At 33.5% G+C, this 15,846-nt stretch overlaps 1 protein-coding gene across 9 annotated transcripts in view; it reads left to right on the forward strand.

Annotated features, from left to right (window-relative positions):
- The window catches only part of KCNT2 (potassium sodium-activated channel subfamily T member 2), a 354,137-nt gene that overhangs the window by 167,205 nt on the left and 171,086 nt on the right, over positions 1-15,846 (forward strand). For all 9 annotated transcript variants that reach the window (XM_081225686.1, XM_081225691.1, XM_081225687.1 and 6 more), the window contains 2 exons: positions 13,404-13,584; positions 14,801-14,965. In XM_081225686.1, coding sequence (XP_081081812.1) covers positions 13,404-13,584; positions 14,801-14,965 — 346 coding nt within the window. The remainder of the gene's footprint in view (positions 1-13,403; positions 13,585-14,800; positions 14,966-15,846) is intronic.

Consider the following 15,846-nt stretch of genomic DNA (forward strand, 5'->3'; position numbering starts at 1 on the left):
CCACCATCTTTTCTTTCTCATCTCACATCCTTGATCTTTCTTCTGCTCAGAAGCTCTGCTTTTTTTCCCCCTGCTTCCTCTTTCAGATTAACCACCCCCTCCTTCCTAAAATGCTCTGCCTTCTCTGCAGACTAAGGTGAGACTCACCTTTTTAAGTAAACATCACTTTTTTATTGAATCCTGACTCTCCTGAGTAGGTTGGATTCCATTATTATAGGAAACCATATCACCGGAGGGCTCTCCTTTTTTATTTGTATATATTTACATTAGTCATCATTTTCTATCTCTTCCACTGCACTCTAACTCCCATTGAGGAAGTAGTCTTGCAAGTTTTTCTATACCATTTTCTCCCCCAGGACCTGGTACTGAGACCAACACTTAGTAACACTCACTAAATAGGAGAACAAATAAATGTAAAAACTTTTCAAGTGCATATGGTCTACAACATAGTGGAAATGAAATTATAAGCCTTTATTGAAGCTTCAGGAGAGAAAAATCCTAAAAGTTTTCCAGAAAACAAGGAGTAAAAAATGTTTCACTTATTAACAAGAATATAAGATGATTAAGTATCACATCTTTATTTACTGTCTTATCCATGCTATTTTGTTTTAAAGTATGAACATAATTTTAATAGCTTTCTGCTAGTGATACAGTTCCCCATTTTTTCCAGTAAGGGTTTAATTTTGGAGTCTCCTAAAGTGAGATTTTCAAGAACAACATCCTGATTTTACTTGATTCTTGCCTATACCATGTTATTTATTACCTTTAACCATAATGATTTTGTCTCCTTGTTTTCACCTAGTTTAATCTGTTTAATCATCTTTCTTATCCCACTACCTTGTTTCTTTATTTTCCTACTTCCTTCACAATTTATAGTAGAAACTACATTTTACATTGACACACAGTACCTATTTTTTAAATAAATAATTATGGATGAATATGAATACATGCTCAAAATATAACCTGAGGAACATAGAAAAAAACACTAGGTGATTATAAGTTCCATCTTTCCTACCATGAACAAAAAAATCCTACTTCCATCTGTGTGCAATATACTAGTAATGGCCTATAGGTTGATGAGCCTATGAGTAATTTACATCGACTATTGAGTAGATGCTTTTATTTTGTTTAGGTCATTATTGATGAAAAGAGAGGAAATGTAATAAACTGAAATTTAATGCAATTTTGTGAAAATAAATGTATTCTGTAGGACTGGTAAGGGACAATGTAGAATCTCTTTAATTGAAACATTTAATATAAGAAAGAACACTTACCATTTTGTTATGGTTGGTGTAGCGTATAGCCTTACATAATTTCTAACTCATACCCTAGTGATCCTTCTTTCACTAAGTGAGTGAAAGAGAAAAAAAGTAGATTTTAAATATATAAATTAAGATGTTAGCATTTCTAAATGGAAGAGTATTTAGTGAAAGTGAGACTTAAGAAATAAATACTTTACATTAGCCTTTATTTTTTCCTAAGTTTAATTAGAAATTAAATGTGTGGTATAATATATATCATTGCTTTATATATTTAGTGTAAAATGGAGCCTAATCCTTTTTTAATTAATGTGATTATGAATTTTGCATGTGTTTGAATCCTTTAAAAAAATTATCCTAAGATTTAACACTATTTCAGTTAACAAAAAAGGAGAATTTATAATTTTTTTAATGAGATAAAATTTGGAGTCTTGTTTTTCATATAACATGCTCAATTTGGCGATCCACATCTAAACAATTACAGTGCTTATGAAAATATTTGTCCTATTCTCTTAGCTTCTTTGTGAGCAGGAAGAGAGGACTCTTCTATGTATATCCAGCACTCAGTATGGCTGCTGTGGGCCTGTATTTATAAACTGTCCTTTGTCATATGAGCTCAAAGTTCAGTTTTGTAGGAAGTCAGTAAAGACCAAGGAATTATGATGAGGCATATTGATTTTTGTGGATCTATGGAAGGAGTGGTAGGTCATTCCAAAATGCATATTTATGGGTTATTAAATAGTATTAAATTGAGATTAAGGGTAGAGATGGAACGCCTTTAAAATGTTGCATTTTAAAATTATATCTTTTGATCTCAATTAAGAAGACAAAAAACAAAACAGAGCAAAAAACTCCAGGGACGGAATGTTTCATTGTTAAACTTCCTCAAGGAACAGTAAATCCAGGGTGGTGTAATTCAGGACATGGACAAAGGTACAAAGTTACCCAAATCATTTAATGATTAAGCTAAACAGTTATTCTAAAATACTCAGAGCACAAATTATGGGCTGATGTTCTCATATTTTAGTTCATAAAACCCTCCTACTTCAAGATACTCTATCAAAAGTAAGAACTTTGGCAGATATGTTTGGTTAATCCTATGAAAAGTATTCTATTCTCAGAGATTCATGATCAACATTAACTCATTAAAGGGATCTGAAAAATCCTTTGCTAGATAAAATATACTTAACTCAGAGTTGTCAGATGTATTTGACTGTAGACCCTTATGTCTGGTCAGCAAACTGGCTTCTCAGGGAACATGGGTTGGGATATAAAACTGTAACTCAAGATCACTTTAAAAAGATAGATATAAAAATCCTATAGTAATAAATTGCCAAACTCACATCAAAAGTGCATTTACATTAAGGACAAAAGCAAACAAAACAAAATACCAAAGAAGCAAAAGGGTATGTACTAAATATTACTACCTCATGGATAGAAAGAGGTGGAATAATATTAATTCTTATTTATATCTTCATTATTTGTCTTGTAATAACAAGTGCATATTACTGTTTTTTTGGAATTGAAAATATTAGAACTGTAAAAAAATTACCATCAGGTAAGATTTACCCAAGGAATGTAGGTATGGCTTCTAATAGGTATATATTAATAAATTACTTTATTTTAATGAATTGGACATAATATTTTACAGGAATGATAAATTCAACATATCCCAAAATAAAATAATTTATATCCCTCTCCATCTGCAAAATTTTTCCTACTGTTTCTTTCTTATGCCAATATTATCTGTTGCCTTTATTCCTTGATATCTATAGGTCATATTGAAAAACAACAAATATTGGTTGAAAACCAAAGAAAACATTGTATCATTCATGGGCTGTGTTTGTTCATATGGTTCTAGTCATATAGTCAGTCTTTGTCCTTATTGATTGTGGAAGTATTGGATGATATGAAATTTCGAGGGCATTTCTCTGTTTCTGGTGCATGTTTGTGGTAATCAAGTTCTGAGTTGGTATTTAAAGACATATTTGACTAGTTGGCATTTCATCCTCCAATCTGCATAGTTTAAATGCATGTCCACTTGATTTAAAGAAAAAAAAAACTTTCCAAAGTGCTTGCTATAAAATTCCTCAAGGGTTTTTATTCTGTGACAATGATCTTTAAAATAGACATTGTCACAAGTGAGTATTCATATAAAACTAAATTTCATTAAGGCAGAAATGGCTATGTGAAAGACTTTTGAAATTCCAGTTTAAGCCCAGTATTGTGAATACTGACCACAATTATGAAAAAATAAACATAAATACGTGAATGGCAGGAATACTCTGCTTCTCAAAATGCATAGAATTTCAAAAACTAGGTATACTTAATCTTCATAAGATAGAAAATTCATAAGTTGTATAAAATTAAATACATATTTAAATGATAGCCTTGAGTATGAGTTAATATGTTAAATTATATAAAAAGAGAAAATTGTACTTTTTTCAAAATATTATGATTTTAATATTTAAATCTTAAAATATTACCATATAATGACATGCTTATCATTATATAGTGAATTTTAAAAATAGATACATATATAATATACATATGTACAGTCTTTTATATAATCACAATAGAAATTATTTCATTTAAGCAATCTCAGGGATAAGTAGTCCTTTTTTAAAATAAGTATTCCTTTTTAAAACAAGTCACTAGCCTGATATTGACATTTTGGCCCCAAAATAACACCTAACTTTTTTTTTCCCTTACTGCATTACCAAGAATTAGTTGTCCCTTTCTGTAAATGACGACAGTGAACCCTCCAAAGTTCAACTAATATCAGCATGACCATCTTTCTAAATAGTTAAAGATTATAGGTTTAGCTTGCAAATTGCCTAACTCTTCTTTTTAGAGCCCTCCACACTTGCCCATGTTTCCACTTCCCCTAGCAGTTAAGGGTTACAGGGCGGAGAAAAGATGGGACACGATTACAGATATTCATTAATCCATGGGTGGTTTTCTGCTGCTAACAACTCTGTTAGCTAATCCACAGCAAAGAGAACAGACAGGCTGTTCTCTCATTGCCCTTCTTTTCCTCCACAGTCCCTGACTCTCTTGCTAATAGTACATTTAGCTTTTTGTCAAGTGGAGAGGGCTTTTTAACACTTATGTGGAGATATTGGATCCTTATATTTGACTCATTTTTATGTTTCTTTTTCTTTTATGCTGGGGCTGTCATATAAATAACAAAATTACTAATGAATTCATTGAAGGTTCTTAGGTGTCAGGCATTTCACTGAGCATTAGACCACTTAATTCTCATAATAACCAAATGAAGAAGTTAACATGATTATATTTACTTTTCAGTTGAGGAGCATGATATTTAAAAAGCTTAAGTAGTTTCCCTATGTTAGTATTAATCAAGTTATGAATTGAATGTTTGATTATTAATTTATGGTGTTATTGCTAGTAGTAATTAGTGTTATAAAGTTGAGGGCAAAATCATTCACTTTAGATTTTAGAAACTGTTTTTGTGTAGACTAAGATGTCATGTATCTACATCTCTAACATACAGCTCAGTGCCTGGCACTAGTAAACCATCAATAAGTGTATTTGTATCAATAAACATGACTTACCTTTATGATATTAGTTCACACTTTTTCCATTTTAAACATTTGATTAAAATATTATAGCACTTACTGGTTTTATAGATTTCATTTTTAAATTTAAAATTGATAGGTATTTTTACAGTAGAGAAATTATAAGAAAAATATATTCATTTGCAACTTCCCATTTCAAAGTCACTCACCACAAGTGAATCTGAGTAACTTGTATGCATATTAAAGAAACAAAAATGCAAGTAGAACATGGTGTGATATTTGTTTATTTTTATATCTTAAATTGTAGTAAATTATTTAATTTCAAATGTTTAGGCAGGGGATACATGATAATAAACAAAAATTTGGTTACAATTAGGTATCCATTAAAATTAAGCATTTAAGTGACCTTTTTTTTCTTAAATATTATGGCCCAGTCACAAAACAACATTAAATTTGATTACTAGAAAATTTGAAGGTAACAGAGTATTTACTAATATCCGCCAGCATGATTATTTATTTTTTAATTCTATATTATTAAATCCCACTGCTACTTTCATTTCAGGATATAATTTGAATAGTTTACCTTGGGCTTTGACTGACTGAACAGATGTATCTCTTTTATAAGGAGGCAAATTAGGATATTTTGATTATGAATGTGCTGTATTTGAGCATATTCTTGGATTTAGTTTATCAGAAAATCTGTGCCATCATTAAAATCACTTCTGGGTACAGAGACAAAATAATAATTAACTGAACTTCATCAATTATGATCAGGGAGAAGAGGCAGTTTTCATTTAATAATGGCTCGAAAGACATCTGTGAATTAAATAAGATAACAATCTATATTAAAATGGATTATAATCACTGAATAGTTTCAAAACCTTATACAGCACATTGTAGCATTCACACTGCTAGGAAAAATAGCTAACGTATAAATGAAATATTAATGTTTATGCATAGTAAAATAAAAGGGTATTTCAATGCTAAAACTGTCTTAGCCTCCAGAATTATATAATAAAGTAACAGTAAACTATCTGTGTATCTATCTCTCCTGAAAGTGCACTTTTTACGTTCCTTCATATTGTTTAGAAAGATAATTTATATGAACAATATTAAAATATTTTTACTTGAATGATTGACATAGAAGAGTAATATAAGTTTTCATATTTCTTTAAAACATTCCTAGTTGTGTCACCTATAACCAAAATGGTATGTAATAAGTTGGCAGATATTCTTAACATTCTCCACGTGTTGCCTGTAGATGCTCTATAACTAGTATCAGAAAGTGATGCTGTGTCCATATAATGTGATCAGAGTAGTCTGGTCTCTGCCTTTTTATTAAGCTTCCCCATGTGTTAGTATTTACTTTTGTAAAATAAAAACACGCAACAAGAAATTTTCAAAATACTTTTAAAATCTAATTTTTATAATTCTAGAGGAGGTTTGAAATAATTTTTTGTTTAAATAATGTGAAGATCCTATCTTAGAATTTGATGTTAGTGCAAATTCTGCAGAATTCCCTTCTAAACTCTTTCTACCCTTCAAATAATGTGATTCTTTACATAAATACAAGAGAACATACGGGAAATAGTTGCGGAAGTTCATGTGAAGTGAATCCCAACAACGAAGTCAAGATCATAAAGTTATTGTAGGCAAATCTCTCTCTAATGTTTGAGAGTAATTTGTTTCTTCCATAAAACATAAGCTGGATACTTTTGTTATTATGATAGCTATGTAACTAACCTGATTGACTGAACTTAGTATTAATGTATGCAAGATTCACTCACTAACATGAATGGGATTTGGGGTAAAACTTTTGATTAGTAAATGGTGAAATATAGTCAGTTTAATTCAGTAATTCAAACTGTTTTTAAATATGTTAGTGATGGAAATTTTAGAATGTTAACAAGACTAAATAAATACAAGTTTTATATTTGAATATTAAATTTGATTTTATAAAAAGACAAATTTTTAGTTATACAATTTGCTTGCCTATTATCCAAGCAGAATGGGTTTCAATAAGTAAGTCAATGCATTTTAAATTTCCAAATTTTGTATTTATCATATTAAGTAGTGCTAACTAAACAAACGGTGGGGTTACAAAAGTGAATTACTAAGGGAAATAAAACGTAATTTACTTGTTTATAAGTACTCGAATATTTCAAAAGGTGGTGGGAAAATCATTTGCCTCTTTTGACAAAGAAGTATTTAGCCTTGCCTCTTAGTTGTATTAGATTCCACCATTAAGGCAGTGGTGAGATAAATTTTTTTTATGTGCTTTTCTTTAATGAATTGTATTTAGTTTATATCTAAACAGGCTAAATAGCTAGGTGATTTAAATGTGGGCAACAGAGATCTGTGTATTTTACATTCAGACCCTCATTCATTCAGGAAATATTAATACACATCATTATGTTCTTGGCAGTAATATAGGTGCTCAGGCAACATAGATGAAGAAACCACGTGACTCTGTCCTAATAGACTCCATTCTTATAGAGGTTTATGGACAATGGGCATCAAACCCAGCAAATGACTAAAACTATTATATATATTTTTTAATGAAGCAGGATAAGAAAGACTTGGAGTACATATGATAGTCAGGATAGAAGTAAAGACTTGAAGGATGTGAGGAGATAGCCATGACAATATCTCGGCAATAGGGTCCAGCCAGAGAGATCAGTCCATGACAAGACCCTGAGTCTGGACCATGCCTGTCATGTTGGTCAGAAAGCAAGAATGCCAGTGTAGCTCGGGCAGAGCAAACCACAGGGAGGAAAGTAGAAAATTAGTCCAGAAAGCATAGGGAAGGATCGGATAGAGGAGTGCGCTGGAGACAAATGAACGATTGTTAGCTTTTAGTCTAAGAGAAATAGGGAACCCTCTCAGGGCTTTAAGTAGAGAAATAGCATTGCTTGACTCATGTTGTCATAGGGCAGCTCTGGCTGATGGGTTGACTATAAGCTGTTGGAAAAAGGGTGGGGATGTTTACTGCAGTGGAGGGAAGAGAAACTGATGGCAGGGATCATTGTGGTGGCAGTATAAATGGTGAGTAGTGATTGTGGAGTCTGGTTATATTTTGAAGTTAGAAGCAGTGAAGTTTGCTAAAAGATTGGATATGGGTTGTTATAAAAAAAAGAAAAAAAAAAGTCCAGGATGATTCCGGGATTTTGGCTCAAGAAGGCTCTATTTGCCACCATCCAATGATGAAGAGTTTTGGAGGAGCAAATTTAGAGAGGAAGTTTAGGATTCCATTTGGACACGTTAACTTTGAGATGTTGATTAGAAATAAAGGGAAAGCATTGAGAGGAGCTGGTTGATGCTTGACTGCAGTGAGGCTGAGTGGCTGGAGGACAGTGAATTCGGGGTGATCTCGGAAGATGAGGTCAGAGAAGAGCCAGGTGTTTGGGATTTTATTCTGAATGTGAAAGAAGGGCATTGAGAGTTATAAACAGAGAGGGAACAAGATTTGACCTATAATTTAAAAGGATTATTGTGTTCTTGGGCTACATATTTAAGTATCCTCTGCCTCATTTTCTCTTGGGAAGAAGGAATAAAAGTCATTTACTTATTACAAAAATATTTATTGACTTAGAAGATCATATGTTGACATCAATGTTTTAAAACCTGTAGTGACATTGTTACTCATGAACCTAAGCAGTGACCCATTTAATGAGCCCCTAAGAGAAAACAGCAGATGAGCCTATTCAAAATCAGAGGAAAACTCTAAAAGTAATTCAGTGTATTCATCTTTATTAGTCTTTTTTAAAAAAGTTGATTTTGCTATTGTATAATTATACCAAACATGCAACAACTGTTTAATTTTCTTATCATTTTAGGGGTCTTCATTTTCATATCAATTTAGAGAGCATTAAAGTATACCAAGTCCTTTAAGTGTAAGTGTAATATTAACAAATAAGTGAAAGGCTCACATGATTTTCCCAGGGCAAGTAAATGAAATGTTGCATAAGGGTTATAAAAAATGATTGTAAGTATAGATTTAACTACAACCATATCAAGGAAATTAAATACCTTGTAATATGGTTTATTCAGCAAAATTTATTAAGATTTACATAGGTTGTGATAAGTATTATAATTTATACAGTTTAGTAGATGGAAAGCATAGCCATAATATTTTGTGGTTCCTCTCATGAAGAGATGGAGTCTGTTTCCACACACCTTCAACCTGGGATGATCTTGTGACTTTCTTTGGCAAGTAGAATGGGCAGATCAAAGCTAGGTCTTCAGAGGGCTTGCAGCTGCCATGCCAAAAAGGAAGCTGGTTGAGTTGATTGGAGGCTGAGAGGTCCCATGGAGAGAAACTAGGCGCCACAGCCAACAAGGAAACCTGACCATAGACCCCAATGGTGGGACCATCCTGGGCCTTCAATTCAGCCAGGCTTCTAGCTGAACACAGCTGCAGTTGTGAGCCCAAGAAAACCAGAGGACCTTCCCACTGAACCATGTGAGATGATAAATTGTTACTTTTTTAAACCACTAAGTTTGGGGGAGTTTGTTATGCTGTAATAAAAAACTGAATCATGCATGAACTATTTTTTGGAGTTTGTTTGTATATATGATTTGAGCAGGGTTTAATTAAGTGTTCTTTTGTTCATTTAGCAGTTAGTTACTGGATAGCTGCTATGCACTTTGTTCTAAGTGTTGTAGGAAAATTATAAAGTATAAATACTGTCATTGAGGTTGATAATAGTTGAGTAGGGTTGATAAATATTTAACACTAAATATATATATATATATATATATATATATATATTTGTAAAAGTGTAGCTATCTAAGACATGAACTCATATACTTTAGAAATTCATCAGAAACACTGTAGCTTGGGATACAAAGAAGTCTTCATGAGGGAGGTCATATTTGAGCTAGGGTTTCAAAAAATGGGAATTCTTGTAGGTATTGGGAGAAAGAGGATTTTCAGTTGAAAGAAACAGATTGGGCAAAAAGTATACATTGGGGCATGGGTTATATATATTATGATAAGCAAACTGTCCAAATAACAAGTAAAGGGAAGATAAGTGAGAGAAACATTGAAGAAAAAACAGGTTAGATCCAGGTTTTGAATTCTAGTTAATTCTTTTTTCTTACAAAGCTTTGCAAAGATTTATCAAATGATTATTAATTAGTTCTGCTACTTTTTCACCTTATTTTTCACCTTATTTCACTTTACTAGAGGCACCTTATTTTATTTCATTTTTATTTTATAAATTTATTTTATTTAGTTAGTTTTGGCTGGGTTGGCTCTTCGTTGCTGCGTGTGGGTTTTCTCTCATTGCGGTGAGCAGGGCTACTCTTTGTTGCTGTGGGCGGGCTTCTCATTGCGGTGGCTTCTTTTGTTGTGGAGCACGGGCTCTAGGCGCGCTGGCTTCAGTAGTTGTGGCACGTGGGCTCAGTAGTTGTGGCTCGCGGGCTTAATTGCTCTGCAGCACGTAGGATCTTCCCAGACCAGGGCTTGAACCCATGTCCCCTGCATTGGCAGGTGGATTCTTAACCACTGCACCACCAGGAAAGCCCCTGGATTCTAGTTAATCCTATATGCACCACGTATCTATTGCTAAATAACAAGCCACTGCCAAACCCAAAACTTCGTAGTTTCTCACAGTTCTGTGATGGGTGCCTGGGGCAGTTTTTCTGCTGTTCTCACCTGTGATTACTCTTTCGGCTTCAGTCACATGACAGCCTCACAGGTGCTGGTGAGTCCAAGACGGCGTCTCTCTGCAGTGCAGCTGTTTGTGCTGGCTGGCAGCTGGGACATCCTTGTTTTCCTCCGCATGGCCCCTCATCCTCTAGTTGACTATATGGGGCTGCTGCACAGCACCATAAGTGAGAACAAGAACTTCAGTGTCTTCAGAACTTCCAAGACTTGGAAGTCTTGGTCTTAGACTTCCAAGAAAGTGAGAACAAGAGCTTCATTGTCCCCTAAGGTCTAGGCTTATGCAACTCACACAGCATCACTTCCACAATACCCTATTGGTCAAAACAAGTCAATAGGCCAGCTTAAATTCAAGGTCAAGGAGAGATAGATTGTACACCTTAGTGGGAAGTACAGCAATATCATGTTGCAAAGGAGAATGAACATAAGAACTGATTTATTGGCAGCTATTATAATAATATGTCACACCACAAATTAGAAAGTGTTCTTCAACAGTGAGAATCCAGTTGCTTTTTTGAACCTGAGATTGATATATCCAAGCTGTGTTTAAAGAATAGGAATATGGCCTTTATGAGTGGGTCGCATTAAAAGAAGGACAAACTGAAGACCAGGAAGCAAAGCAGGAGATTTTTTCTTGTAGTCCTGGTCATGGTAACACATGTCTGAATTAGGAAATGTACATTTTATCTATAAACAGAGATTTGCTTTTAATGTGTAGTTATGCAAAATATAGTAAGCCCTTCAGTAACACTTGACTTCTTAAAAGTATATAGATTATATTTTTCCTCATTCTATTTCCTACTGAAGTGTAAAAGTGATGTGAAGTTGTTTACATTCTCAAATATAAATTATTTTAAATAAAGTAAAAAACATATTCCACAGAAAGGTCTATTGTTATCAAACAGCTGTTCTCTTTGGTTGTATGAAGGCTCCATCTGAATAGTCTTAGAATTAGCTTGGCTGGTATATTACATAGAGGCAGCTGATAAAATAAACTGACATGAGTCAACTATTATGACCTGGCAGGCAGCTTGCACAAAATTTCTGAACATAGAACAAGTGAAATTTTACTGAAATGTTCTGGAGACCTGGAGTTAAGAAAACAGAAAAAGAACAGAACAGTTCCTGCCTCAGAAGAAAAAATGATGACACATACCCTACTGTTTATCTTCTGTCCCTTGGTTTATCTACCTGTGTGCCTACCCACCTTCTGAACTATCCAGTGGCTTATACTCCGCCTTAAAAAGATTTAAGATAATTGAATATTTATGAATTGTAACTTAGACAAATACATAGATATCTTAAAAGGCTGGAAAAGGAATTTCTGTCGTTTAAACATTGAATAGCACATCTTCTTGGTCATCATAATCAAGCTGTGTCTGCTTGTTCTGTATAGAAGTTACAAAGAGTATCCAGAAGCATACAGGGATTTTTTATGACAGCTTTATAAGGGTGTAATTTACATACCATAAAATTCATTCACGTTAAGTGTAAAAGTCAATCATTTTTAGTATATTTACAAAGCTCTGCAATCATCACCACAGTCCAGTTTTAGAACATTTTCATCACCCCATTCCTACCATCAGCCCCAAGCAACCATTAATATGCTTTCCGTGTCTTTTCTGGACATTTCATATAAAAAGAATCATACAATATGTAGCCTTTTACATCGGGCTTCTTTCACTCTTTTTTTGGCTTGTTCATATTTTAACATGCGTCAATACTAGATTCCTTTTTATTGCTGATTTTTTATGTTGCAAATCTCATTTCCCTCCAACATTGCACATATATGCATGTTTCATAGCCTTACTTTTTTTTAGCTAGTAGCAGTGCTATTTCTAATGCTATTTTAACAATTCTACTTTGGGAACATCTTATAACAATTTCTATGCTCTTCCCTTACTTTCATATCATCAATAATTTTGTACAGATAATCGATCTACTTAGAGACTCATTTTTAGGGGCACCTTGCAATGGTTAACTCCTCAAGCCTTTCCTGTATACAGTTGTCCCTCTGTATCCACAAGTTCCACATTTGTGGATTCAACTAATCACAGATTGAAAATATTTGGGAAAAAATTTCCGGAAAGTTCCAAAAAACAAAACTTGAATTTGCCGCATACAAGCAACTATTTACATAGACTTTGCAACTTATTTATAGCTATTTTTACAGCATTTACATTGTATTAGGTACTATAAGTAATCTAGAGATGATTTAAAGTATACAGAAGGATATGCATAGGTTATATGCAAATATCAATACTATGCCATTTTATATAAGGGACTTGAGCATCTGTAGATTTTGGTATCTGTGGGGATCCTGGAACCAGACCCCAGGGGATACTGAAGGATGACTGTGTATGGAACACACACACACGGAATATATACACGTATATCTATACCACATATATATACTGAAAAATGTCTCTCTGTTAAAAAAAAAAAGACTACTGACTATTGCTATTTTCTTTTGATTTTTTAATTTATTTTTTTATACAGCAGGTTCTTATTAGTTATCTATTTTAAACATATTAGTGTATATATGTCAGTCCCAATCTCCCAATTCATCCCACCACCACCCTCTGACAATTGCTATTTTGATGGGGAATAGATCTAGTGAATTCTGGTGTCTATGTTTCCTTGACATGCATTCAAAATGTTTGTGTAAGTCACCAATGAAATTCAGTCAATTTATTTTACATGCTATTCAGATATACTTTGTGATTTTTTGGCTACTAATGAAATAAGACTATATCTGTTTGATGTAGAAAAAAAGCTTAAAAATTATATTTCCTCAACCAACATATTGTTCAATATAAGATCCTAACTACTAAGTGGCTTTATGAAATGCACTTTGGTTTTCAAGAGAGTCATGATGAGAAGCAGTGTGCCTAATTTGAAAGTTTTAATTGTAATACACATGTGTTTCTTTAGCATTTGTGGAATCCAACATCTGGAACGAATAGGAAAGAAGCTGAATCTCTTCGACTCCCTTTATTTCTGCATTGTGACGTTTTCTACTGTGGGCTTTGGGGATGTCACTCCAGAAACATGGTCGTCCAAGCTTTTTGTTGTTGCCATGATCTGTGTTGCTCTCGTGGTTCTCCCCATACAGGTAAACACAACCATGTTAAATTTTATAGGAACCTGCAAAGTCTTATGAAATCAAATCTTCCACATTTAATAAAAATTGCATGATGGCTTGTTAATCTAACAATAATATATTAACACCTGCTATTATTCCATCCAGTCAATTAATTACCATTGTATCAAAAATGCCTTTTTGCATTGTATTAGAAACATTGAGGTTTTTTTTTTTCCCCTCCAGTCACTATTGATAGCTCACATTTCATTTCAATTCTTCAAGGTGCTTTCTTTCAAATGTAGAATATTTATGTTAATTATAGGATTGTACGATAGTATATTTTTAAATTATAGAATGATAGCTCAAGGAAATATACTTGCAAAGGGTTGATTTCTCTTGAGTCTTGAAAATACATCTAAAAGCCATGTGTTGTAATGAATAAAAATTGTTTCCATATGATGGTCAACTAAAACAAAATCTGAAGATGATACATAGCTATCATGCAGCATTTTGGAGAATGGATAAGGAGATAGCAAAGGGACAGAGATATAAAATGAGACTAAAGATACATAGAGGCAATCTTCAACTTTTTCCTGCAATGAACTCTGGGTGTCCATGGGTGGGTAGGTCAGAAACAGGATGTGGCCAATACAAATCAAACTTGCATGTTCCATTACAGAACCATTGGCCACATTGTATTGAAATATACTTTACATAGGTATAAAAATGATCTTCCCATTCCTATCCAATCATACATGTCATCCTTAATGACACCCCTCCCCTATACACTCCACAACCCTTAGATACCAACTACTAAATAACTAGAATGTGACCTTTCATTTGTGGTAAGGGTATCTCCCCTTGCAGGAGATGTGGGCTGAAGTTGATATAAGAATGTGGGAGAAAAAAAGTGAGGCTTTTCTCTTTGACTCAGTGCATGACATATATAGCTGCATACCCTACTGGACAGAGCAGAGGCACGAACCTCTTAGTGCCCTGCTATGATACAATAGGAAAATCATATTACTGTGTTTCCTGAAGACCTGAAGGCCTTGGGAGGCATTAGCAAGCTCTGCAGCCATCCTGTGAAGAGCCTCTTATTGAAGGGAACACTGATCCTTTGCATCTCAAAGACTTTCATCTAAGAAATTGAGCATACTTAGTAAACAACAGATGTATTGCATTTAATTTTATTTTTATTTTTATGTCCCGTGTCTTTCTTTCACATGTGGAAAATGCATTACAGTTTGAACAGCTGGCCTATTTGTGGATGGAGAGACAAAAGTCAGGTGGAAACTATAGTCGACACAGAGCTCAGACTGAAAAGCACGTTGTTCTGTGTGTCAGCTCACTGAAGATTGACTTACTCATGGACTTTCTGAATGAATTCTATGCTCATCCAAGACTCCAGGTACCTTTAAACAGATCATACCTACTAACATTGTCAAAGTCAGTTAATCGTGGTACAGCCTGTGTTCTGGAGGATTTTTATTTATACACTCAAGTTTAGAAAGAGAAAATGAAGAACTACAAATATAACCAGGAACATAGAAAAAAATGCTGGAGGAATACACAGTATGTTAAGTTTCCTTCTGTATCTATACTGAAAGACAGATGGAATTATGTTACTGCTACAAAGAAAGGTTTTCTTTGATTAAAATGATTGTTTTTTTTCTCCCTTGGGTAATGCATAAATGATATTTTTTATGAAACATTGAAATTTAACATAAAATATAATAAAACAATGAAAGAATCATTTCAATATCATCTGCTTACTTGAATATTTCAGACATTTATCAAGTGTTGCTGATAGAAATGTGGAAGTCTGGAAGTTCCATTTTTCCTTTTGTTTCCTGGAGTGAAACTAGGTCTTATTTATAGTAACAAAAAATGACCAAAATTTGGGAAATAACTTGCTGATTGAGATGACAAATTCAGAAAAATCTCTTCTTCTGTCTATGCAGACAAACTCCTCAGATACTTCTTCCACTTGCCATGGTTCTGTGTCAGTGTAGACTTAGGTCATCTCCTTTGCTGCTCAAGGCACTTAATCTAGTCCAAACAGCAAAAAGCTACTTGAATTTCTTGTGTTTTCCCAATAAATTTGTGGCAAGAGTTTGGATAATCCTGAGGTCAAGACAGTGCTGAGTACATCAATTATCTCTCCCTTAAAGAGATTTTTTTCTTGAATATTTTAGAGAACTTTTAAAATACTATTTTTTGGATTAAAAAATTAATTTAGAAGTGATACTAATATAATATATTCTTCTGTTTTTGCATAAATTATTTTTC

Source organism: Mesoplodon bidens, assembly GCF_964165515.1.
Source record: "Mesoplodon bidens genome assembly, chromosome: 2".
NCBI lineage: Eukaryota > Metazoa > Chordata > Mammalia > Artiodactyla > Ziphiidae > Mesoplodon > Mesoplodon bidens.